At 34.5% G+C, this 27,537-nt stretch overlaps 1 protein-coding gene across 1 annotated transcript; it reads left to right on the forward strand.

The window, feature by feature from the left end:
• Positions 1-11,737: 11,737 nt before the first annotated feature.
• Positions 11,738-27,259, forward strand: LOC143227028 (receptor-type guanylate cyclase Gyc76C-like). Its single transcript, XM_076458578.1, has 2 exons — positions 11,738-12,786; positions 27,028-27,259. The coding sequence occupies exons 1-2, from the start codon at positions 12,403-12,405 to the stop codon at positions 27,127-27,129; spliced, it is 486 nt and encodes a 161-aa protein (XP_076314693.1). The 5' UTR covers positions 11,738-12,402; the 3' UTR covers positions 27,130-27,259.
• The last annotated feature ends 278 nt before the right edge of the window (positions 27,260-27,537 follow it).

Consider the following 27,537-nt stretch of genomic DNA (forward strand, 5'->3'; position numbering starts at 1 on the left):
TCGTTATAACAACCACTGTTTGATTCTAGAAACCATTGATTCGTTATAACAACTATTGTTTGATTCTAGAAACCATTCACTCGTTATAACAACCACTGTTTGATTCTAGAAACCATTGATTCGTTATAACAACTATTGTTTGATTCTGGAAACCATTGACTCGTTATAACAACCACTGTTTGATTCTAGAAACCATTGATTCGTTATAACAACCACTGTTTGATTCTAGAAACCATTGATTCGTTATAACAACCACTGTTTCATTCTAGAAACCATTGATTCGTTTAACAACCATTGTTTGATTCTAGAAACCATTGATTCGTTATAACAACCACTGTTTGATTCTAGAAACCATTGATTCGTTTAACAACCATTGTTTGATTCTAGAAACCATTGAATCGTATTAATAATAACTATTGTTTGATTCTAGAAACCATTGATTCGTTTAACAACCATTGTTTGATTCTAGAAACCATTGAATCGTTATAATAACTATTGTTTGATTCTAGAAATTATTGATTCATTATAGCAACCATTGTTTGATTCTAGAAACCATTGATTCGTTATAACAACTATTGTTTGATTCTAGAAACCATTGATTCATTATAACAACTATTGTTTGATTCTAGAAACCATTGACTCATTATAACAACCATTGTTTGATTCTAGAAACCATAGATTCGTTATAACAACCATTGTTTGATTCTAGAAACCATTGATTCGTTATAACAACTATTGTTTGATTCTAGAAACCATTGACTCATTATAACAACCATTGTTTGATTCTAGAAACCATTGATTCGTTATAACAACTATTGTTTGATTCTGGAAACAATTGACTCGTTATAACAACCACTGTTTGATTCTAGAAACCATTGACTCGTTATAACAACCACTGTTTGATTCTAGAAACCATTGATTCGTTATAACAACTATTGTTTGATTCTAGAAACCATTCACTCGTTATAACAACCACTCTTTGATTCTAGAAACCATTGATTCGTTATAACAACTATTGTTTGATTCTGGAAACCATTGACTCGTTATAACAACCACTGTTTGATTCTAGAAACCATTGATTCGTTATAACAACCACTGTTTGATTCTAGAAACCATTGATTCGTTTAACAACCATTGTTTGATTCTTGAAACCATTGATTCGTTATAACAACCATTGTTTGATTCTAGAAACCATAGATTCGTTATAACAACCACTGTTTGATTCTAGAAACCATTGAATCGTTATAATAACTATTGTTTGATTCTAGAAACCATTGATTCGTTATAACAACCACTGTTTGATTCTAGAAACCATTGAATCGTTATAACAACCATTGTTTGATTCTAGAAACCATTGATTCATTATAACAACTATTGTTTGATTCTAGAAACCATTGATTCATTATAACAACTATTGTTTGATTCTAGAAACCATTGATTCATTATAACAACTATTGTTTGATTCTAGAAACCATTGATTCGTTATAACAACTATTGTTAGATACTAGAAACCATTCACTCGTTATAACAACTATTGTTTGATTTTAGAAACCATTGACTCGTTATAACAACCACTGTTTGATTCTAGAAACCATTGACTCGTTATAACAACCACTGTTTGTTTCTAGAAACCATTGATTCGTTATAACAACTATTGTTTGATTCTAGAAACCATTGACTCGTTATAACAACCACTGTTTGATTCTAGAAACCATTGACTCGTTATAACAACCACTGTTTGATTCTAGAAACCATTGATTCGTTATAACAACTATTGTTTGATTCTAGAAACCATTCACTCGTTATAACAACCACTGTTTGATTCTAGAAACCATTGATTCGTTATAACAACTATTGTTTGATTCTGGAAACCATTGACTCGTTATAACAACCACTGTTTCATTCTAGAAACCATTGATTCGTTATAACAACCACTGTTTGATTCTAGAAACCATTGATTCGTTATAACAACCACTGTTTGATTCTAGAAACCATTGATTCGTTTAACAACCATTGTTTGATTCTAGAAACCATTGATTCGTTATAACAACCACTGTTTGATTCTAGAAACCATTGATTCGTTTAACAACCATTGTTTGATTCTAGAAACCATTGAATCGTATTAATAATAACTATTGTTTGATTCTAGAAACCATTGATTCGTTTAACAACCATTGTTTGATTCTAGAAACCATTGAATCGTTATAATAACTATTGTTTGATTCTAGAAATTATTGATTCATTATAGCAACCATTGTTTGATTCTAGAAACCATTGATTCGTTATAACAACTATTGTTTGATTCTAGAAACCATTGATTCATTATAACAACTATTGTTTGATTCTAGAAACCATTGACTCATTATAACAACCATTGTTTGATTCTAGAAACCATAGATTCGTTATAACAACCATTGTTTGATTCTAGAAACCATTGATTCGTTATAACAACTATTGTTTGATTCTAGAAACCATTGACTCATTATAACAACCATTGTTTGATTCTAGAAACCATTGAATCGTTATAACAACCACTGTTTGATTCTAGAAACCATTGATTCGTTATAACAACTATTGTTTGATTCTAGAAACCATTGATTCGTTATAACAACTATTGATTGATTCTAGATACCATTGATTCGTTATAACAACCACTGTTTTATTCTAGAATCCATTGAATCGTTATAACAACCATTGTTTGATTCTGGAAACCATTGATTCGTTATAACAACCACTGTTTGATTCTAGAAACCATTGAATCGTTATAACAACCACTGTTTTATTCTAGAATCCATTGAATCGTTATAATAACTATTGTTTGATTCTAGAAACCATTGATTCATTATAGCAACCATTGTTTGATTCTAGAAACTATAGATTCGTTATAATAACTATTGTTTGATTCTAAAAACCATTTATTCATTATAACAACCACTGTTTGATTCTAGAAACCATTGAATCGTTATAATAACTATTGTTTGATTCTAGAAACCATTGCTTCATTATAGCAACCATTGTTTGATTCTAGAAACCATTGAATCGTTATAACAACTATTGTTAGATACTAGAAATTATTGATTCGTTATAACAACTATTGTTTGATTTTAGAAACCATTGACTCATTATAACAACCATTGTTTGTTTCTAGAAACCATTTATTCATTATAACAATCATTGTTTGATTCTAGAAACCATTGATTGGTTATAACAACTATTTGATTCTAGAAACCATTGATTCGTTATAACAACCATTGTTTGATTCTAGAAACCAGTGACTCGTTATAACAACCACTGTTTGATTCTAGAAACCATTGAATCGTTATAACAACCACTGTTTTATTCTAGAATCCATTGAATCGTTATAATAACTATTGTTTGATTCTAGAAACCATTGATTCATTATAGCAACCATTGTTTGATTCTAGAAACCATTGATTCGTTATAACAACCATTGTTTGATTCTAGAAACCATAGATTCGTTATAACAACCATTGTTTGATTCTAGAAACCATTGATTCGTTATAACAACCACTGTTTGATTCTAGAAACCATTGAATCGTTATAATATCTATTGTTTGATTCTAAAAACCATTTATTCATTATAACAACCACTGTTTGATTCTAGAAACCATTGAATCGTTATAATAACTATCGTTTGATTCTAGAAACCATTGATTCATTATAGCAACCATTGTTTGATTCTAGAAACCATTGAATCGTTATAACAACTATTGTTAGATACTAGAAATTATTGATTCGTTATAACAACTATTGTTTGATTCTAGAAACCATTCACTCATTATAACAACCATTGTTTGTTTCTAGAAACCATTTATTCATTATAACAACCATTGTTTGTTTCTAGAAACCATTTATTCGTTATAACAACTATTGCTTGATTCTAGAAACCATTGATTTGTTATAACAACTATTGTTTGATTTTAACAATCATTGGTTTTTCTTAACAACTTCTATATGATTCTAATTACCATTTCTTGGTTCTAAAAACTATTAATTTTTTTTTAACAACCATTGACTGATCCTAAAAACCATTGATCAATCCTAACAATCATTGATGGTTTCTAACACCCATTGATTATTCATTAGATTGCAGATTCTCTTTACTCAGTAAGACAAGGACACTGTTTTCCAATTTTACATCTTGTTTCTAACTTTAACTAGTTGTTTAATCAATGAAATAAAAGATACACGATTACAGTTACTAAAACCTCATTTGTAATTTTGACACTTTAGGTCGACTGTGACTTAATAGTATTCTGTATAACAGGCACAGTATTGGGATTATTCTCTTTACCCTTCCGCTGTGGGCGCTTTATAAAAGTGACAGTCAGTCTCGATGTTCGGTTAAGAATAACCATGTAGTACAGGTGCAGTGTTAATTAGTTGCCCACTGTCTAGTGAACTTTACTTGAATCTCGAATGTAATTTACCATTTAGCTCATTCGTTGATAAGGTGTTATTTAACTTGAAAATACTAAGCTATCACCTTTTGGTCAATGCTCAAGGTAAGCACACACGGTTCCGAAGTGTAAACGAATTTTAGGTCCATTATGATAACATTATGGACCTAAAGGCCTGGCATGGCCAAGCGCGTAAGGCGTGCGACTCGTAATCCGAGGGTCGCGGGTTCGCGCCCGCGTCGCGCTACACATGCTCGCCCTCCCAGCAATGGGGGCGTATAATGTGACGGTCAATCCCACTATTCGTTGGTAAAAGAGTAGCCCAAGAGTTGGCGGTGGGTGGTACTGACTAGCTGCCTTCCCTCTAGTCTTACTATGCTAAATTAGGGACGGCTAGCACAGATAGCCCTCGAGTAGCTTTGTGCGAAATTCCAAAACATACAAACAATCCATCTAGTATAAATTAGGGACGGCTAGCGCAGATAGTCCTCGTGTAGTTTTGCACGAAATTAAAAAAAAACAAAAAACAAAGAAACCAAACCAAACCTTATGAATATTTCACTGGTTTTAGTTTCAGAGCAAAGCCACATTACGCTATCTGTTGTGTGGAAATCTCAGCGTTGTAAGTCCGCAAATTTGTCGCTGACCCATAGGTCGACTATAACTTACTTTAGAAGTTATGACATATTGATAACGGAGGTTTTGATATGAAAACATCCACTAAGCCAGTTATGTTTTTCGGTTTATAACAAATCTCTTGCTTAAAAAGACAAGGTTATTGGCATGTAATGTTTTTAACTTGTTGGTCGTCTTGTGGTCCGGTTAAACAATCGTCTTAACCTTAAATTATAATTAATATCGACATTATAATTTATAATAAAATTAGCAGGTAGAATGATTAGATTATCTTATCGGTCTGTAAAACATAACAAGAGAGAATCAAAAGAGAACTGCATAGAAACAAAAATGAAACCAAACGTCATTATAGCTATATAATAAACCACAAGCAACCTCTATAGGACGTTAATTACAATAAAACGTGCCGTGATTAGAGCAGAGACGTAGCTAGGCTTTACAGCGCCCGGACACAAAGTCAGTTTTCGCGCCTCTTCGTGACAAAATGTAAGCCATAATTTCTAATTATGTAACATTAATTTGGCGCCCCCTACCCTTGATGCTGCGTCCGGGAACAGATGTACCCCCTTGCCCGTCCCCAGCTAAGTCACTGGATTCGGGTATCTTGGACACACAACCATAAAAATAGCTCCAGCGATGACGAATTCGAGAAAGTATTTATCGAACTATACGTGAAAATTACTGTGAGCAGTATATTAAACCGAAACGTAATATACAAATTTTAGCATAAAAACAAACACACGTGTATCATAGTTATTAAATAAACCGATCTATCTTGAATTCATCTATATGTATGATATCTTACAAAGGTTTAGAGCCGTACCTCAATAATTCATTTGTAATGAACGAATAGTTTTCACGACTATTAATTCCACCAACTCTTGTAAAACCCCATCTTCTTATTAATATATTAACGAAAAAGGAAAAGCACTGGAGGTTTTCCGTGGAAGGAAGGAAGACCCATGGAAGGAAGGAAGACCCATGGAAGGAAGGAAGACCCATGGAAGACGAGCGCTTTTTGATTTCTCGCAGTAATGAATAATGGAAGTACTTACGTCATTTCACGATTCTACAGAAGTATATAGCATTAAGAAAAAAAAAAGTGCACGCGATTGTGCATGTTGTGTGAATAAAAATAAAAATTAAAGGCACTTTAATTTTCCTTCCGGAAATAGATTTAATGAAAAACGTTTAATTTAGAACACGAGTGTTCCGTTAAAAGTGCAATATATGAAATGAAAGTTGGCTTGTAATCGTAATTACAGAAACGGTAATTTAAATTATTTCTCTCGCATTTCCTCGAATATAAAATTAGAAGCTTTTCCTAATTAGCGAAATTATTTTGTTTATTTGTTTGATTAATTTCAATTAAGCGCAAAGCTACACAATAGGCTATCTGTGCTCTTTCTACCACGTGTATCGAAATCCAGTTTCTGGCGTTGAAAGTCCACAAACTTACCGTTGAACCAGAAATTGGTGTACAGGTAGTAAAATACGTTTCTGTGTACGAGTTAAATATCACTCTATCATAAACCTTCAGAAGAGTTATTGCTATAAATTGTTAATGTTTTAACATATGACAGAAACTACACTGTTCTACGAGATTATAACGCTAAAAAATATAGTTCAGTGTGTAGCTCTGCGTATAAAACTAATAAACCTAGTTCATTACGAAGCTCTTGTTTAGCGAGAAATAAAACCGTTACTTTAGTTTACAAGATAAAAGAAACAATAGACGCAAATGTAACGATCAGAACTTATCTTAATAACTGAATGCAAGAAGTAATTTCATTTTTTGTATTTCATAATTATCCACACGGAAACATAAACACATTAAGTTCTTAGCTGATGGCATTTTTGAGCATTTTAGTGGCACTATAAATTTTACATGAGTGTAGAACGTTAAGATAACGTAAGTAGTAATACGCCACTAGGAACAATAAAAGCAGGACATGCACATATACCCCTAGATTTAGGTCCATGTTTGTTTGTTTGTTTTGGAATTTCGCACAAAGCTACTCGAGGGCTATCTGTGCTAGCCCTCCCTAATTTAGCAGTGTAAGGCTAGAGGGAAGGCAGCTAGTCATCACCACCCACCGCCAACTCTTGGGCTACTCTTTTACCAACGAATAGTGGGATTGACCTTCACATTATAACGCCCCCACGGCTGAAAGGGCGAGCATGTTTGGCGCGACCGGGATGCGAACCCGCAACCCTCAGATTACGAGTCGCACGCCTTAACGCGCTAGGCCATGCCAGGCCCTCATTCAACTTCAACAGTTGAGAATAATCCGTCCTGTATATCAAATTCACATACTGTACAAGTTGTACCGGCCCGGCATGATCAGGTGGGTCAAGACGTTCAACTCGTAATCTGAGGGTCGCGGGTTCGAATCCCCGTGGAAACAAACATGCTCGCCCTTTCAGCCATGGGATTGTTATAATGTGACGGTCAATCACACTGTTCGTTGGTAAAAGGTAGCCCAAAAGTTGGCTAGTGATAATGACTAGTGGTCTTCTTTCTCTCATTTCAAAACTGGTGACGATTAGACAGAAATAGGGGTACCATTTCTTAGCGGTTAAATACACTGGTCTTGTATTTGAAAGACTACATGTTCGAAACTAACTTTCGCTTAGTTGCAGTGTCCTTGAATATGACACATTGCCTCGAGATTTTGAATTTATGACCTTTTCAAACCCTCGATTCACTTTTCGCTTTTAAAATTGCATAAAATACTTTCCATGGTAGTCATACCGCCTTGAAAGCCGACTAGAATATTGTCAGCTTATTAACTTTCAAGTTAACTGAAAGCCCAGTATGAACAAACAAAAATAAATACGTGCAGGCAGTAAAAGAATTGGGAAATAACACTGATTTAAAAGTTGATGTTTTAAATAGTTAATTTTTCTCTAAATCTTATTCATAAAAACACATGAAATGTTTTTGCCTAGAGCAGCGATTTTAAAAATTGATAGGCGCGCTTACAGACTGAGAGAACGACCTCTGGAGGAAAACTCGACTCGTTTGTTTTAGAATTACGCGCACAGCTACATGAGAACTATCTGCGCTAGCCGTCCCTAATTTAGCAGTCTAAGACGAGAGGAAAGGTAGCTAGTCATCACCACCCACCAACTCTTGGGCTACTCCTTTACCAACTAATAGTGGAATTGACCGTAACATTATAACGCCCTCACGACTGAAAGGGAGAGCATGTTTGGTGTGACGGGGACTCGAACCCGCGACCCTCAAATTACTAGTAGAGTGTCTTAACCACATGGTCATGCCCGGCCGGAGAGGACCCGAGTTGTTAGAGTAGATTTAATAACATAATAATGCAAAATTAAGCTTTATTAATTTATTAAAATTAAGTATTTATTATACTTTAATTAAGAAAATAATAAGTAATTACTACAAAACCCATAGCATTTTAAAGTGCATTAGTATATAACTTCTTATCAGTTAATTCATTTTCTTTAAAAGGGAGAGTTGCAAAGAACCGTATAATGATTAATAATGTGTGGATTACAAAAGTTTAGAGAATTATGGAATTATTCTAATTAATATTGCTACTATTGATTTTCCGTAGAAAAGTCGACTTATATGTTTAACCTGTTGCCTGCCAACTAGTTCAGCTGCTACAATACAACTCTAATGCTTCTTCATTTAGTAACTCTTTTCGTGACGCCATTTTGGATCGAAAGTTAAACAATTTGTAAGTAGGCCAAATGCATGTATGGTACTGACATGTAGCGTTGAAGTTAGGTATTATCGAGAACGAATTAGCTCGTCCGTGGCACTGTGTTACCGATCGGCTTGGACGAGTTATCTCGTCTACGGCACTGGGCAGGTTAAAGGAGTATACTGTGGTATAAGTAATAATAATTAAGTCTGGTAATACCTCACGTGCTCTCGTGACTCTAGATTTACTCTTCAAGCATTCGAGGTCCAGCTGGACTCTAGCTTTCAGCAAATGCCCTGATATTTTCTTGCCACTGCGCATGCTCAACCATCGCCTAATGAGCATAAGCGAACTGAGGCCACCTGCTGAGCTTTCCTTTAGTTACCATTTTATCGAGTGACGTAAAGAACACAATCTCTCAACGTGGGATATAACACGTCCTTGTCTCTTCTGTAGAATCAAGCTTGAATCGATCTGTGCTCATGCGTTTCTCTAATTTCAGAAACACAAATTTAAGAACAACTACATATACGCACTAGTTACGAAAACAAAAGACGTTTGTTTGTTTTGAATTTCGCGCAAAGCTATACGAGGGCTATCTGCGCAAGCCTTCCCTAATTTAGCATTGTAAGACTAAAGGGAAGGCAGCTAGTCATCACCAACGAATAGTGGGATTGACCGTCACTTTATAACGCTCCCACCGCTGAAAGGGCGAGCATATTTGGTGCGACCGGGATTCGAACCCGCGACCCTCAGATTACGAGTCGAACGCCTTATCCACCTGGCCGTGCTGGGTCGTTTATTTCCTCGAATGGATATCAAAAACCATTTATCATAAAGATATCGTAAAGGTTATGGTATACAAAAGAGATTTTGTAGTTGTAAGACAGTTACCATGGTACTGTACCGTCTCTGGATAAATGTGTAAAATGAGATCTTGAAGTTGTGTTACCTCTTACCTTATGAGCTTGATGTGTTTTACTATTCCAGTTCTGGCAATACGATCTGCATGCGTTTTATTATTACAGCCGCTACAACATTACAAGCTACACGTGCTTTAGTACCACAGTTACTACATTATGAGCTACGTGTGTTTTATTATTACAGACACTACAACATTACAAGCTACACGTGCTTTAGTACCACAGTTACTACATTATGAGCTACGTGTGTTTTATTATTACAGCCACTACAACATTACAAGCTACACGTGCTTTAGTACCACAGTTACTACATTATGATCTACGTGTGTTTTATTATTACAGACACTACAACATTACAAGCTACACGTGCTTTAGTACCACAGTTACTACATTGTGAGCTACGTGTGTTTCATTATTACAGACACTACAACATTACAAGCTACACGTGCTTTAGTACCACAGTTACTACATTATGAGCTACGTGTGTTTTATTATATTTCTTTTTTACACGTTCCAAGATAAAACACAAGTTCAGAAATATATTGTTTTAATTTTTGCTAAGTTTTTGTGTCCTGGCTGATTGGTGCCCAGTTGTTAGCCTGCCAAACTGTGGATCTGGGGCTCCGTGGATTGCGCCTCTCTGTGGTCAAAAAAAGAAAACTCATATTCTGCACTTTTGAGCCATGAGTGCGTTATAAAAGTGACACTATTCGGTCTGAAAAGAATAACTCTAGATTTGGCGGAGGGTGATGTTCATTACTAGCCTTTTCCCTAGTTCACCACCGACAAATATCAAATAGTGTAGATGGTTTCCAGTAGCTTTATACAGAATTAAAAATAACAACAAACAAACCAACTTTTTAAGCAAGTTGAAAGCTTATCACCCAAATTCAACTACGTAGCGTCTAAAAATTGGACATTCTCATTACGTAGCTTGGGGCGTGTCTCTAGCACATTTAGAAGATCCTCTGTTAAGACATCGTTTCACATCCAATGCATTATGTAAGTTCCGGTGCCATAGTAATAAGTAAACATAGCATAGTGTACTTCATAAAGTATTTATAAAGTGTAGGTGGTAACGTTGCTGAACTTATTATGAGAGTTTAGTCCTTTTATTAAACCAGACGTAACTCACAGCATTTTCTGTGTTATTCTTGTTGTGTGTAGCACTCGTTAAGTTTTGCAGGGGGAGGGAAACATTCACAAAGACCATAAGAATTAAGGGCCTAAATTATATATGACATGTCCTAAAGATATGGGGGAAAATAGCGCCCTCTAGGGAAGAAAAAGATGCTGGAAAGCCTTTTTTTTCTTAAAACTGTGTTGTTGGTTTTTCTATAAGTTTAACTTTTTTTTTTTTAATGTCATTCGAAGCTGGATATTTCTATCATATAATATTAACAGTTGGAGAATTTAATTGGTTTTACTGTAAAAGTAAACACGTCTGTCAGTGTTATGTATTTTAAGGGATATGTCTCGTCAGATGTGTGAGTAAATAATAAAATATTTGTTTGTTTTGAATTTCGCACAAAACTACACGAGGACTATCTGCGCTAGCCGTCCCTAATTTAGCACTGTAAGACTAGACGGAAGGCAGCTAGTCATCACCAACTCTTGGACTACTCTTTTACCAACTAATAGTGGGATTGACCGTCACTTTATAACGCTCCCACCGCTGAAAGGGCGAGCATGTTGGGTGCGACCGTGATTCGAACCCGCGACCCTCAGATTACGAGTCGAACGCCTTAACCCACTTGGTCATACCGGCAATGAAGTACATGTTTTAAAAACGGTTATGTACTCGAAAACTAAGATCACTTCCATAGAAGTAGTTCCTAAAATGAATTATTTTAAGGTATTTATTTCGCTGTAATTAATGTGTAAGAATAATACAACGTAAGGACTCGTAGATGGTCTTTAAATAATAAAAAGTGTCTCACTTCACAACCTCGTGGTTTGCTCAGCTAAAAGTGTTGGCCTCTGACGACGTATTCTCACTGGCTTGTACATACCGCCATCTGGTGGTCATATGAAGTCGGTATTCATTTAAAAGCAGTAGCTTACTCGTCTGTCACTCACAACAGGGCTCATGTGTCTCGCTTTGTTTTTTCAAAGATCAAGACATTCCGGAGCTAGACAAGTGACGACCTCAACTGAACACACTTAATATTTTTTGTAACCTATAATATTAGGACTTGCGGGACGTATTCAGTTGTTTTGAACTGTAGATTGAAGATTGGCGGTTGGTGTATTTGCAACGTATGATTTAGCGCGACTTTTGAAGGGAGAGAAAAACGAACGCAACTTCGAACTTGCTAAAACCAAGTTCTTGTTTCAAGGTAACGAAACGTGCTGAACAAAGTTCGTCAACAACTAATAAACACTTTTGTAAGAACGGTAAAGAATCAAGTGCTCATATGCCATCATATTGTTTCTTGATAATTACGTCACTTATATACGCTCTCAGGGTTAAGATATTAGTTTAAAATAAATATAAGGAAATATGTGAACGTTAAGAACTCAACGGTAGATGGCTTCGGAGATTTGCTAACCCTTCTCTTCATAACTAAAGAACTAAAACTCCCAGGTTTTGGAACAATGATCAGTCTTCGAACACGTTTAAATGGGGTTATGGAGTCATAAATTATTTGTAAACTCGTATTTCGCTGCTGATCGCCTCCTTAAAAGTCATAAGCATAGTTTGAACAGTCAGAATCTGAGCTGTTTGTTTTTTTTAAGAAGATGACCACGCGAAAAGTTGTTACGTTCATTTTTCTGTCCATATTCCTCGTGCCGACACGTCCATCACCGGAGCATTCGATTTTTACCATGGGATATTTGACGGGCTCGAAGCGTCGGCCAGGCAACAAGGACTACCCGAGGTACGGTCTCACGATATCCGGCGCTATAAACTTAGCCGTAGACGAGATAAATAAGGATCACCCTCTTCGTGACAGCCACACGCTAGACATATTCGTAGCTGAGACTTACGGCGAAGAAACAGAGAGCATCTTTCAAACAGCTAAACTCTGGACCCAAAATGTTTCGGTATACATCGGGCCTCAAGAAACGTGCATACACGAAGCTCGTATGGCTGCTAGCTTCAACTTGCCCATGATATCCTACGTAAGTTAAAGTATCAGTCCTCCTCGTAGCGAAATGTATTTCAAAAGAAATCGTATAATTTTTATTTAATAATTAACGTGCTGTATTATTCTGTTTATAGTGATAAAGAAACTATAGTATATATTGATAAGTTAAAATGTATTCTCAAACCGGCGGGTATGGGTATTAAAACTTTAATTAAAATAATGTACAAAACCTCTTTACGTCATCTTTAGGCCGTCCTGTATTATAATTAAAGTTTTAATACCCATGCACGCCGGTTTGAGAATACATTTTTTTCTTTAAGTTGAGTTTCCCGTCATCGTAAAGAACGTTGTTTCTATATTTACCACATGGTTCATAAGTTCTGTTGTAATTTATATTTATTTTATTTGCTTTTTAAAAGGTACTCGTTTAAGGTACAAAACAACCTGAGAGGTAGTGAATCTATATCTGTACAACGTTTAGTGTCTCAAAAGTTAGGTACAATTAGTTACAACGTTCAGAGTATGTTATCATTCCTCACCGTTACAAACGAAACGTTGTACAGGAATAAACCTATCACCTCACGTCTAGCTGTTTGTAAACCTCGGTTTTGTTTCGTATTTGATTTCTATAGTAATTTAATTTATTTCTAGTCGCAACATGGTAATTTTAGTGTCTTTCTGTGGAAAGAAACTTTACTTTTCTAAAAATCTAATATCTTACATTTATCTTTAAGTGGTAATACAATAAAGGTGTGTTTTTTAACATATCTGTAATTAATTAGAACCTGCTAAGCTAAGTCAGGGTACACCATAGATAGGGAAATGATCTTCAAACAGGATAAATGAGTTTTTAAAAGGAAAGTCGATAACAAAACTCAAGTTTACGTTATGCATTATCATCACCTTAGAGTCATATCTTCACAAATATCTTCGAACAACTTTCCAAAAAACACAGAAAACGTTTTCTGTGTTTGAACCAATCGATTGCTTCGAAATATTTGAAAAACAACAACAACTATAAGTTTGAGATTAACCATCAAATTGCTCGCGCACTGTTCACTAACTGAACGGTTTATATATGTCGATATATCGGTCAGTTTTTGTTTTTCTTATTACACTGCTTGATGTAAAAAAAATTAGTGATAACAAATGGGAAAATCACTCTGTAGGGTTAACTTCAATACTGAAAGTATTATAGTTTATATGGCGTGTACGTTATAATGGGACCTTAAATCAATAAAGTTCGTGGAACATTCATAATTTGATACAGAAATAGCTAGGAAAAATATACGTTCAAAGTTCTAACAAAGGTAGCGATTAGATACAAACATAACCAAGGGATTCTAATAAATAATAATATATCAAACTATTGTTATCGGCCATACGTCACAGAATATTTTAAATAGTATCTGATAGCTTGCTATTCGTCACTACAGGCTTTAGTTACGAACTGTAAACCAATCTGAAATCTGATTTTGATTCATAGTAAAAATGCTAATTTGGATGAAAATAGAATATATTCAAGTTAGTAACGCAAGAATGGTGATCTACGTTTACATACTTTATATCACACGAGATTTTGCATTTTATTACAGCATTAATATACAAACGGCCCCCAAGTGTCTCTGGTAATCTTGCTTCAATTAAGCTTTCTATCTTTGCTGAGGGCAAAAGACAGGCAGCTCCATTGGGCAGCTCTGACTTGAATACAAAAAGAAAAAAAGACGGAGAAACTATGTAACCCATTATCGTATCTGTAAAGAACCATGGAAAAACACTGTAACCCATTATCCTATTTCTAAAGAACCACTGAGAAACTGTGTGAGCCGTTTTCATGTCTGTGAAAAATCATGCAGAAACTATGCAAACCGTTATCGTATCTTTGAAGAACCATGTAGACACTTTGTAAACCGTTATAGTATCTGTGAAGAACCACGGAGAAACTGTGTAAACCGTAATCGTATCTTTGAAGAACCATGTAGACACTTTGTAAACCGTTATAGTATCTGTGAAGAACCACGGAGAAACTGTGTAAACCGTTATCGTATCTTTGAAGAACCATGTAGACACTTTGTAAACCGTTATAGTATCTGTGAAGAACCATGTAGACACTTTGTAAACCGTTATAGTATCTGTGAAGAACCACGGTGAAACTGTGTAAACCGTTATCGTATCTGTGAAGAACCACGGAGAAACTGTGTAAACCATTATCGTATATGTGAAGATCTTTTAACACTTTATTATACTGAAAGTCACAACACTTTATTATACTGAAAGTCATAACACTTTATTATACTGAAAGTCACAACACTTTATTATACTGAAAGTCACAACACTTTATTATACAGAAAGTCACAACACTTTATTATACTGAAAGTCACAACACTTTATTATACTGAAAATCATAACACTTTATTATACTGAAAGTCACAACACTTTATTATACAGAAAGTCACAACACTTTATTATACTGAAAGTCACAACACTTTATTATACTGAAAATCATAACACTTTATTATACTGAAAGTCACAACACTTTATTATACAGAAAGTCACAACACTTTATTATACTGAAAGTCACAACACTTTATTATACTGAAAGTCACAACACTTTATTATACTGAAAGTCATAACACTTTATTATACCGAAAGTCATAACACTTTATTATACTGAAAGTCACAACACTTTATTATACTGAAAGTCATAACACTTTATTATACTGAAAGTCACAACACTTTATTATACTGAAAGTCAAAACACTTTATTATACTGAAAGTCACAACACTTTATTAAACTGAAAGTCACAACACTTTATTATACTGAAAGTCACAACACTTTATTATACTGAAAGTCACAACACTTTATTATACTGAAAGTCATAACACTTTATTATACAAAAAGTCAAAACACTTTATTATACTGAAAGTCATAACACTTTATTATACTGAAAGTCATAACACTTTATTATACTGAAAGTCACAACACTTTATTATACTGAAAGTCACAACACTTTATTATACAGAAAGTCACAACACTTTATTATACTGAAAGTCACAACACTTTATTATACTGAAAATCATAACACTTTATTATACTGAAAGTCACAACACTTTATTATACAGAAAGTCACAACACTTTATTATACTGAAAGTCACAACACTTTATTATACTGAAAGTCATAACACTTTATTATACTGAAAGTCACAACACTTTATTATACTGAAAGTCACAACACTTTATTATACTGAAAGTTACAACACTTTATTATACTGAAAATCATAACACTTTATTATACTGAAAGTCACAACACTTTATTATACAGAAAGTCACAACACTTTATTATACTGAAAGTCACAACACTTTATTATACTGAAAGTCATAACACTTTATTATACCGAAAGTCATAACACTTTATTATACAGAAAGTCAAAACACTTTATTATACTGAAAGTCATAACACTTTATTATACTGAAAATCATAACACTTTATTATACTGAAAGTCATAACACTTTATTATACTGAAAGTCACAACACTTTATTATACTGAAAATCATAACACTTTATTATACTGAAAGTCACAACACTTTATTATACAGAAAGTCAAAACACTTTATTATACTGAAAGTCATAACACTTTATTATACTGAAAATCATAACACTTTATTATACTGAAAGTCACAACACTTTATTATACTGAAAGTCATAACACTTTATTATACTGAAAGTCATAACACTTTATTATACTGAAAGTCACAACACTTTATTATACAGAAAGTCAAAACACTTTATTATACTGAAAGTCACAACACTTTATTAAACTGAAAGTCACAACACTTTATTATACTGAAAGTCACAACACTTTATTAAACTGAAAGCCATAACACTTTATTATACTGAAAGTCATAACACTTTATTATACTGAAAGTCATAACACTTTATTAAACTGAAAGCCATAACACTTTATTATACTGAAAGTCATAACACTTTATTATACTGAAAGTCATAACACTTTATTATACTGAAAGTCACAACACTTTATTATACAGAAAGTCAAAACACTTTATTATACTGAAAGTCACAACACTTTATTAAACTGAAAGTCACAACACTTTATTATACTGAAAGTCACAACACTTTATTAAACTGAAAGTCATAACACTTTATTATACTGAAAGTCATAACACTTTATTATACTGAAAGTCACAACACTTTATTATACTGAAAGTCATAACACTTTATTATACTGAAAGTCACAACACTTTATTATACTGAAAGTCATAACACTTTATTATACTGAAAGTCATAACACTTTATTAAACTGAAAGTCACAACACTTTATTATACTGAAAGTCACAACACTTTATTATACTGAAAGTCATAACACTTTATTATACTGAAAGTCATAACACTTTATTAAACTGAAAGTCACAACACTTTATTATACTGAAAGTCACAACACTTTATTATACTGAAAGTCACACCTAATTCTTTATTTGATCCCCTGTAACACAGAGGTATGTCTGCGGACTCACACCGCTGGAAACCGGTTTTTGATACCCGTGGTGGGCAGAGCACAGATAGCCCATTGTGTAGCTTTGGGCTTAATAAAAACAAAACATTTTGTCCTCATTCCTATCTAGATCTGTGGTGGGGTATTTTGTGTTAACCAAGATGTTTTGTGGTGGGGTATTTAGTGTTAACCAAGAAGTTTTGTGGTGGGGTATTTTGTGTTAACCAAAAAGTTTTGTGGTGGGGTATTTTGTGTTAACCAAAAAGTTTCGTGGTGGGGTATTTTGTGTTAACCATGAAGTTTTGTGGTGGGGTATTTTGTGTTAACCAAGAAGTTTTGTGGTGGGGTATTTTGTGTTAACCAAAACGTTTTGTGTTGGGGTATTTTGTGTTAACCAAGAAGTTTTCAACTCGGAGACGGAAGAAGTGTAGACCTGCATTATATCATATTCATTTACGTTGACCTGACCTTAAACGTATCAAGGTTTGAGGTCTGATATTTTTTATTAACCAAGAGTGTTTCCACTCTGGCGGCTAACCTGTGAATTCGAAACTCTGATCCTCTACTTGAGAGTTGAGAATTCCTACCGCTAGGCCTACCTATTATCTATATGTTACGCATGCATAATACATTATTTTGGTTTTATCTAGAGGAATAACTCGTGAAAATCCGATGTCTGTACTTCTAGTGAAGGCTTTCTAATTTCCCGATCTCATTATTTGAGAAATTTAACTTATTTCACGAATAGACCTAAATTAATATGGAAAAACATCACGTAGTCCTTATGTTGTTACTAAGTGCAAAGCTGCGCCACTAGAGGGCAAACACGAAGCTACACAATGGGTTATTTTCGCTCTGCCCACAACGGGTATCGAAACTAAACCGGTTTCAAGCGGTATAAGTCTGCAGACATACCGCTGTGCCAATTTTAACAAACGTTACAAATGTTGTGGCTCAGGCCTAGTTACGTGTAAAAAGAAAATACCCCATTATGTAACAACTTTAACGTTTGTTACTTTCAGCCGTGGGGGCGTTATAATATGACGGTCAATCCTACTATTCGTTGGTAAAAAGAGTAGCCCAAGAGTTGGCGGTGGGTGGTGATGACTAGCTGCCTTCCTTCTAGTCTTACACTGCTAAATTAGGGACGGCTAGCGCAGATAACCCTCGAGTAGCTTTGCTCGAAATTAAAAGAAAAACAAAAACAAACACACCAAATATGCCCGCTCTTTTAGAGTAAGGGGCGTTATAATGTGACAGCCAATCCCACTATTCGATGGGGAAAGGGTAGCCCAAGAGCTAGCGATGGGTGGTGATGTCTAGCTGCCTTCCCTGTACTCTTACTTTGCTAAATTAGAGAAGGATGGCGCAGAAATCTTTGCGCGAAATTCATAAAACAAGTAAACAAATATAGTTTGATTAATGCTCTGAAACTGCGTTGTGAATTAAAGTGACGTCACTGGACATGAACATTCCCACATCACAACGAAACCCTTATATAATTACAGGTCATTATCAGTGACGGCTGTCACTAATTATGCGGAAGTAGCTTTCATTTAGTTTGGACCATGATGGTTGTATGTGATACAAACATCAAAAGTACCGTCATGAACCCGCTAGATTCCGTCTAAAATTATGCAAAACCGAAATGGAAATCTGTTATACTGAAACAAGAGAATCGATAGTAACTTGGTTCCTCCCATAACAAACCTGGGGATAATTTAAAACGCATTCGTCAGACAAAACAAGTGCTGCTAAAATATGTATATTTTCTTAATTCTAACTTATATTTGCCACAACTAGGGTATTAGTTATTTGAATTTTTGATAAGTTACTTGAGCGTGTGTGTTTTCTTATAACACAGCCACATCGGGCTATCCGCTGAGTCCACCGAGAGGAATCGAACCCCTGCTTTTAGCGTTGTAAATCTGTAGATTACCCGTTGTCCCAGCAGGGGACAAGTTATTTACTTAAAAAGGGTACACCAACATTAAAACTATAATTCTTTGGATGGATAAAATAGTTATTTATTTCTCTTGTCGGATTTTATCATAAAGATATACTATTTTTCTGAGTACTCAAATGTAATTTGTTTTTCAATAATTTGGTAAATTATATATATAATATATATATATTTCTCTACAAGTGGGTTTTCTCGACATCAATGAATTTGGTAAAATGTTTTTTGCGAACCAACATTAATTACGTGACGTGCTTGCTCCCCCTATCTTTCAGGACTAGAAAAATCTCTTTTGCACAGAAATAAAAACGTACAGTCAGGCAACATATAAAAACGTACAGTTAGGCAACATATAAAACGTACAGTTAGGCAACATATAAAACATACAGTTAGGCAACGTATAAAACGTACAGTCAGGCAACATTTCCGTTCATTTTTCTTCAATAAATGATGGCTAGAGAGATTTCCTATAGATGTTGTATGTCATCTATATAAATATAATAGTACTGTATGTTGTATGTCATCTATATAAATATAATAGTACCGTCTGTTTTATGTCATCTATATAAATATAATAGTACTGTATGTTATATGTCATCTATATAAATATAATAGTATTGTATGTTGTATGTCCATGTAACGACTTCACAGGACGTGAATGGATTTTCAGTAAACTTGGTATGATGGAGATTTGTTAGGTCCGTGCGGAGGTACAAACAGATTGGTGTTTTTTTACAATTACATAAAGGGAAACAACTTTTCATGTCTTAAGATAACTTTCATTAATCATGAATCTACATAACTTCCGTTTAGGGGGCGGATATTCTAACTAGTAAAAAATAAAATAAAACTTCGTGTGATTACGAAATTATTGTTCTAGTTCGGGGAAAGGCGCAATAAGTTTCACTGGATAAACAATGATCTTCAAAAAGGCTTAGAAAGCCCCAACATTTTATAAGGAAAGATGAGACACATTAAACAGTTACGTAGCATATCCTAGAATATATGTTTATAAATATGCCCATAAAAGTTCGCGTAATGCTTGTTAGATGGTTATTTTTGGTAGTAGATCTTGTTAAGAAATAATAAGTCTATTGAGCGGCTGAAAACAACTGAGTTAGAACAAAACAAGGGCCAGAAATCTGAAGCCAGTCCGATTATAAAACGCTTAGAAAACTGTACGTGCATAGAGACTATGTACCAGAACACATTGATGCACAAAGTTCTTAGTGAGTATAGTATATCTTAGTGAGTAGAGATAAAACAAAGATTCCATGAATGTAAACTATTAAAATAACCCTTAAAATATTATAATATAACAACAGCATCAGCTATTAAAATAACCCTTAAAATATTATAATACTTTCACAGTATTAGGTATTAAAATAACCCTTACGATATTATAATACTTCGACAGTATTAGGTATTAAAATAACCCTTACGATATTATAATCCTTCGACAGTATTAGGTATTAAAATAACCCTTACGATATTATAATACTTTGACAGTATTAGGTATTAAAATACCCCTTACGATATTATAATACTTCGACAGTATTAGGTATTAAAATAACCCTTACAATACTTTATTATTTTCTTTACGTTTTGTTTCAAATAAACCAATTTTGAATTTACGATTATTTAAAGACTGCTTAAAATAATTAATGTTAGAAACGTTAATATTTCACATAACAACTAGAGTGAATCTCCAATAGCTTTTGGACTTCAAATTCCATTTGACAAAATTAGAATTAATATGAGACCTTGGTCAACGTCAAATACGTCCGTTAAGAGGTTTTTTTTTTTAATTTCTGAGTCCAAAACTGTAATTAGATCTCAAATCAGTCAAGATATGACAGAGATATGAGTTAAAAGTTTGCTTTGGAAACTGAAAAAAAAACAACAAGAAAAAACCCACAACCACTCTATGAGCCGTTTTGCCGCGGCTGAAAAATAAAAGAACGTATTTCATATCATCCACAATTCACGATTAATTTTATTATCATGTTATTGCGCTAACGCTCACTTTAATTTCTCTTTAAAGACAGCCGTGAAAACAAGTAAAACCAAAAATAAAACTTAAAAAACTTTATTGCCTTTCGGAAGGTAACACTTTTCTTCAGGGGATGAATAGATTGTGCGAGATGGGTTGAAGTATTCATCAAATCTTGAATGACGTCTGTTGTTGTTTTAATGTTACTAATAAATCGTCAGTCTTTTATAAAATAATACATTTGTTTTAGGCCCTACTTTCACAACCAATGTTTACTTATTGATAATTTCTAAATAAATTCATTCGTTCGAAAATTAAAATACATGAGCTTTTCCCCACCAGTATAATCTTTGAATTTTTTTTCTTATTGATTACTAAAACATTTTGCTTTATATATAAATAAGGAAAGGGCTATAATGTTTCTAAACAAAATAAAAAAGACAATACATGTTTCGGCAAGACAGACAATTACTGTAAATAGAATTTGACTGTTTAATAATGCAGAAAACTATTTGAAGCCTATCTGCGTCAGCCGTCTTTAATTTTGAAGTAACACATTCAATTACTGTGAATAGAATTTGACTGTTTAATACTGCACAAAACTATTTGAAGGCTATCTGCGTCAGCCGTCTTTAATTTTGAAGTAACACATTCAATTACTGTGAATAGAATTTGACTGTTTAATACTGCACAAAACTATTTTAAGGCTATCTGCGTCAGCCATCTTTAATTTTGAAATAACACATTCAATTACTGTGAATAGAATTTGACTGTTTAATACTGCACAAAACTATTTGAAGGCTATCTGCGTCAGCCGTCTTTAATTTTGAAGTAACACATTCAATTACTGTAAATAGAATTTGACTGTTTAATACTGCACAAAACTATTTGAAGGCTATCTGCGTCAGCCGTCTTTAATTTTGAAATAACACGCTAAAGAGAGAGAAAGCAGGTAGTCAGTAACACCAATCATTACCTCTTTAACTACGAATAATTGGCTTTTCCTTCATATTATAGCATCCCTACAATTAAAAGTGCGAACACGAACGGTAAAAAGGTTCGACACAGGTTAATACCGAATTTGCAGAATTCGCAAAAAAAAAGACAAATTGTTTGATATTTATGACGTAATTCACACCGTATTGTTTTATTGTAACTAATACTTCTTCGTTTGACTTGTATCTCTTTTAGCTAGTAATCAGTTTAATATTAGCAGGTAAGCATTGATATTCTACAGAAAAAAAAAATCTATATTTGGATCGAGCAGTATATCTATCTTTGGACGAGATGTTACATTGCTCATACAATGTTAGGCCTGGTATGGCCAGGTGGTTAAGGCGCTCGACTCGCAATCTGAGAGTTGCTAGTTCGAATCCTCGTTGCACCAAACATGCTCGCCGTTTCAGCTGTGGGAATTTTATAAAGTGACGGTCAATCCCACTATTCGTTGATAAAAGAGTAGCTCAAGAGTTGACGGTGGATGGTGATGACTAGCTGTCTTCCCTCCAGTCTTACATTGCTAAATTAGGAACGGCTAGCACAGATAGCCTACGTATAGCTTTGCGCGGTATTCAAAGACAAAAAAATATACAGTTTTAAAAAAGGAATTCGCATTACCTATGAAATATTCCTTAAACAAACAAAAAACAATTTTCTTTGCGTAGGATTCTCATGTAGTTATTATCTCGAGAATACGCGAGAGTTAGCTGGTTACGTACTTACAACTCGTGCTTGACCGATTCTCCTGTAGTTATTCTTCTCGAGAATACGCGAGAGTTAGCTGGATACGTATTTACAACTCGTGCTTGACCGATTCTCATGTAGTTATTATCTCGAGAATACGCGAGAGTTTAGCTGGTTACGTATTTACAACTCGTGCTTGACCGATTCTCGTGTAGTTATTCTTCTCGAGAATACGCGAGAGTTAGCTGGTTACGTATTTACAACTCGTGCTTGACCGATTCTCCTGTAGTTATTCTTCTCGAGAATACGCGAGAGTTAGCTGGTTACGTATTTACAAATCGTGCTTAACCGATTCTCATGTAGTAATTATCTCGAGAATACGCGAGAGTTAGCTGGTTACGTATTTACAACTCGTGCTTGACCGATTCTCCTGTAGTTATTCTTCTCGAGAATACGCGAGAGTTAGCTGGTTACGTATTTACAACTCGTGCTTGACCGATTCTCCTGTAGTTATTATCTCGAGAATACGCGAGAGTTAGCTAGTTACGTATTTACAACTCGTGCTTGACCGATTCTCCTGTAGTTATTCTTCTCGAGAATACGCGAGAGTTAGCTGGTTACGTATTTACAAATCGTGCTTGACCGATTCTTATGTAGTTATTCTTCTCGAGAATACGCGAAAGTTAGCTGGTTACGTAATTACAACTCGTGTTTAACCGATTCTCGTGTAGTTATTCTTCTCGAGAATACGCGAGAGTTAGCTGGTTACGTATTTACATCTCGTGCTTGACCCAATGTGAGAATGTTACTCGATTCAAATCCGATTTTTTTTTTAATCTAGCACTTCGCTCTGACACGTAAATATACATATCTACCTACTCTTTTCTTACACCAACCAAATATAATTTCCGAATACACATTAAGGTCTGAATATATATTTAAATAATTTTACGTTTAATAGTACAAAAAGATCTGTTTACGAACGTTCGCGCGAAATACACTTGGTCAACTAGAAATTTCTCACAAAGAAATTAGTTGAGAGAATGACCCTAATGCTAACTACTTAATAGTTTAGCTATAAAATTTATAATGAGTTGTTTGTTTGGATCGTTTTAATTAGTGACTGGTGTAGTAACGTTATTATTAATGTCAAAGATTTAATATTCACTTCTCTTTTAATATTTAGTATTCACTTATCTCTAGTTTTAGTGTTAACTCTTTCATTAATATGTATTCACTTATCTTTGTTTTTAGTTTCTTAGTCTATGATTACATAGTTTATTTATCAATAATTTTCGCAAACAAAACAGCAATATAACTAAAATTAAATCATATCATATTTTTCGATAATTTAACACAGCACAGTACCATGTGTAAAAATTCCTGAAAATAAATCTATGTTTTATATTACACTACATTCCTATACCATTAAAAAGTGTTAATATCGTTACCCTTGAAGGTTAGGCTTAAGATATTGAAAAAGCATTCTTCGGATAATCCTACTGAAACGTTTTAACGTTCGAAACTACTGTCAGGAATAAGTGGTTTAAAAAACTAATCCGAAAAAGCTAAGTTTTATACAAGGAAATACTTTGAGAAAAATATCAGTTTTATCGATATTTCGACAGTTGTCAATATTGTGCAGAATGTTTTAAAATAGGTTTAGGTTAGTCTTCCATTATTATATAGTTTCATGATGTTTTCAAGAAAGAAAGGTTCTCTGGGGAGTTAGTGACAAATTTACGGACTAAGATCTGTGGCTTAAATCGTCCAAGTTAGACGAATCGAAAATAGATTACCGTTAAAAATAAAATTATAGAAGACATATAAGATATATAGTATTCTCTCAACCTCATTCAGTCATTATTTAAATTATAGCATTTGTTCTTGTTTTGTGGTTAACAGTCTTATTTATTCACGTATAGTTTGTATAAAAATTGTAACCACAGTGTTCTTTTGCACAAAGGAACATTATTCTATCACAACAGTAAGTTTACAACGATTTGTAAACACATCTAACACTTACGGAGAGAATATTCCAAATGTTTACACAGAACATCTATCTGGTGAAACACGTAATATGCTTTTTACATAAAATTATCGTTACTACGCCTATAAATGGTCATTGGTCAGTTTATGATCATGGCGTACCTGTAAGGCTACTGAAACACAGATAAAAAGGTCAGAGTAAGACCCGTCTAGTGTACTGTCCTCCCTATAGTCAGTAGTTTAAAATTATTAATCCAGTAACTGACCCCATAGGATTATCAAACATGATCTTTGAGTCAATGTCTGAACAAAGTGCCTTCCAGTTTCAAATTACAAAACACCATTACGTTTCTTAAGGCCGTATTACTACAGTGAACAAAGTGCCCTCCAGTTTCAAATTACCAAACACCATTACGTTTCTTCAGACTATGTTACTACAGTGAAGAAAGTGCCCTTCAGTTCCAAATTACAAAACACCATTACGTTTCTTCAGGCTGTATTACTACAGTGAATAAAGTGCCCTTCAGTTCCAAATTACAAAACACCATTACGTTTCTTCAGGCTGTATTACTACAGTGAACAGTGTCCTCCAGTTTCAAATTACAAAACATAATTACGTTTCTTCAGGCTGTATTACTACAGTAAATAAAGTGCTCTCCAGTTTCAAATTACAAAACACCATTACGTTTCTTCAGGCTGTATTACTACAGTGAACAATGTGTCCTCCAGTTTCAAATTACGAAACACCATTACGTTTCTTTAAGTTGTATTACTAAAATACAGGTATTGGTATAAGAAGGAAGTTTAAATGGAAATACTACAAAACTTTATTTTGTTCTTTTTTTGTGCAGAACTACATTAAAACTAACTGCAATATTTCTATTTTTAAAGTGCTTTCACTGAATCGGAGATTGACTTCTATTTTCCTTCATTTATCTATTAAAGACTAGTTTGGCACCACAGAAGTCTCCCGGTGGGACTGTTGTAAGTCTTCGAATTCACGACGTTAAGATCAGTGATTCGATTCATCCGGGTGGACACAGCAGGATGTTCCATAAGAAAATACACACACATGACAATTATTATTCATCCATCCAACGATACCATGATCATCCAACCATCTCTAGTTTTGAACTAATACACTCACTAGAGGGGAAAAAAAAAAACTGTTGGTCAACAGTATATACTGGCCAATTTTGGGTCACTCTTGAATAACCGAATAGTGAGTCTTAACTGTCATCCATATAAAGATACACGTCCCTAAAGTGCTTTTGTTTGTTTTGTTTTTTGAATTTCACGTAAGGCTACACGAGGGCAATCTGCGCTAGCCGTCCCTAATTTAGCAGTGTAAGACTAGAGGGAAGGCAGCTAGTCATCACCACCCACCGCCAACTCTTGGACTACTCTTTTACCAACGAATAGTGGAATTCATCGTAACATTATAACGCCCCCTCGGGTGAGACGGCGAGCATGTTTGGTGCGACAGGGATTAGAACCTGCGACCCTCAGATTACGAGTCGAACGCTTTAACCCACCTGGCCATGCCGGACCCTTAAAGTACGAAGCGCAAATATTATTATTCGTTCTGCGGTAATGCAACGCGAACTACGAGGTTCTGCAAATCTTCTGTTTGGCATTCTCACCAGAGGGCCACTCTTGCTCCCTCTGACCAGATTACAGGGAGGGTATCTAGCATTTTGTTTGATGCTGCTTTGCAAGTAAGAATTCGTGTTATTGGTCCTTCTTGACCCTTGATGTCATTTGAGTTTATGTACATCGCTGTTAATGTAATTAGACTGAAACGTTCTTTTTTTCCTCCTAGCACAAATAGTGATGTACGTCATATTGTGCATCACGTGGTTTCGAGTATCCGTGTTAAATAATAGGCCATCCTGTTTTAGTCTACAATCAGCATAACCCGTACAGCATCTTTCCCATAATCCCATATAAAACGTATAAACAGCACACTTTGTCGTTTTTCTCGGTGGAAACAATCATACATAGAGTTACCCACGATCCATTCTCAGCTTCTGACTGGCAATATCTGATAATGAAGACAGATTGTATGTCTGAATCTGAGCTAATTGGATGTTTTCTATCAAGAGAATCTTCTGATTTTTTTTTTTGGCAAACCACAGATCTTGGAGAGATACGTGGACCACAATTTTTGGGCACAAACCATGGAACTGGGAAAGATACTAGGACCGGAACCAGACGGGCACTCACTTCACTTAGGCTGAAAACTCAGGGGGAATTCATACCGACGAACTTGAACAAATCGGCTCATTTACCGGCAACAGTCATTAAAGTAGAGAGTTTCTACCTTCTGATAAATATAGCTTGACTTGTCGAGATCCTTTTCCTCCCTGTTTTACTTTCATTTTGGCACAACGATCGGCCACTGTTACATAGACGTCCTTTTGTTTCCAAACTGTAGCAAAGTTTAAACCTGGAATTGTGCCCTCACGAGCCAAAAAAACAAATTATTTATTGTTTTATTAAGTCTTAGTTAACTAACGTTTGAACAAAGACAACAGACAGAGACAAATGAGTCTGTTGAATGGTTGAAAAGAACAACACAACAAGGGCCAGAAATCTATAGTTTGTGTGATTATACTATGTAACAGAAATTTTGTTCCTGGATAGTA

The sequence above is a fragment of the Tachypleus tridentatus genome, chromosome 9, assembly GCF_004210375.1.
Source record: "Tachypleus tridentatus isolate NWPU-2018 chromosome 9, ASM421037v1, whole genome shotgun sequence".
Lineage (NCBI taxonomy): Eukaryota > Metazoa > Arthropoda > Merostomata > Xiphosura > Limulidae > Tachypleus > Tachypleus tridentatus.

Bases quoted from the DNA above. Each gene is read 5' to 3' on its own strand.
- LOC143227028 (XM_076458578.1), top strand. From the start codon at position 12,403: ATGACCACGCGAAAAGTTGTTACGTTCATTTTTCTGTCCATATTCCTC. The intron at 12,787-27,027 runs GTAAGTTAAAGT...GGCAAACCACAG, and splicing joins ACTTGCCCATGATATCCTAC to ATCTTGGAGAGATACGTGGA.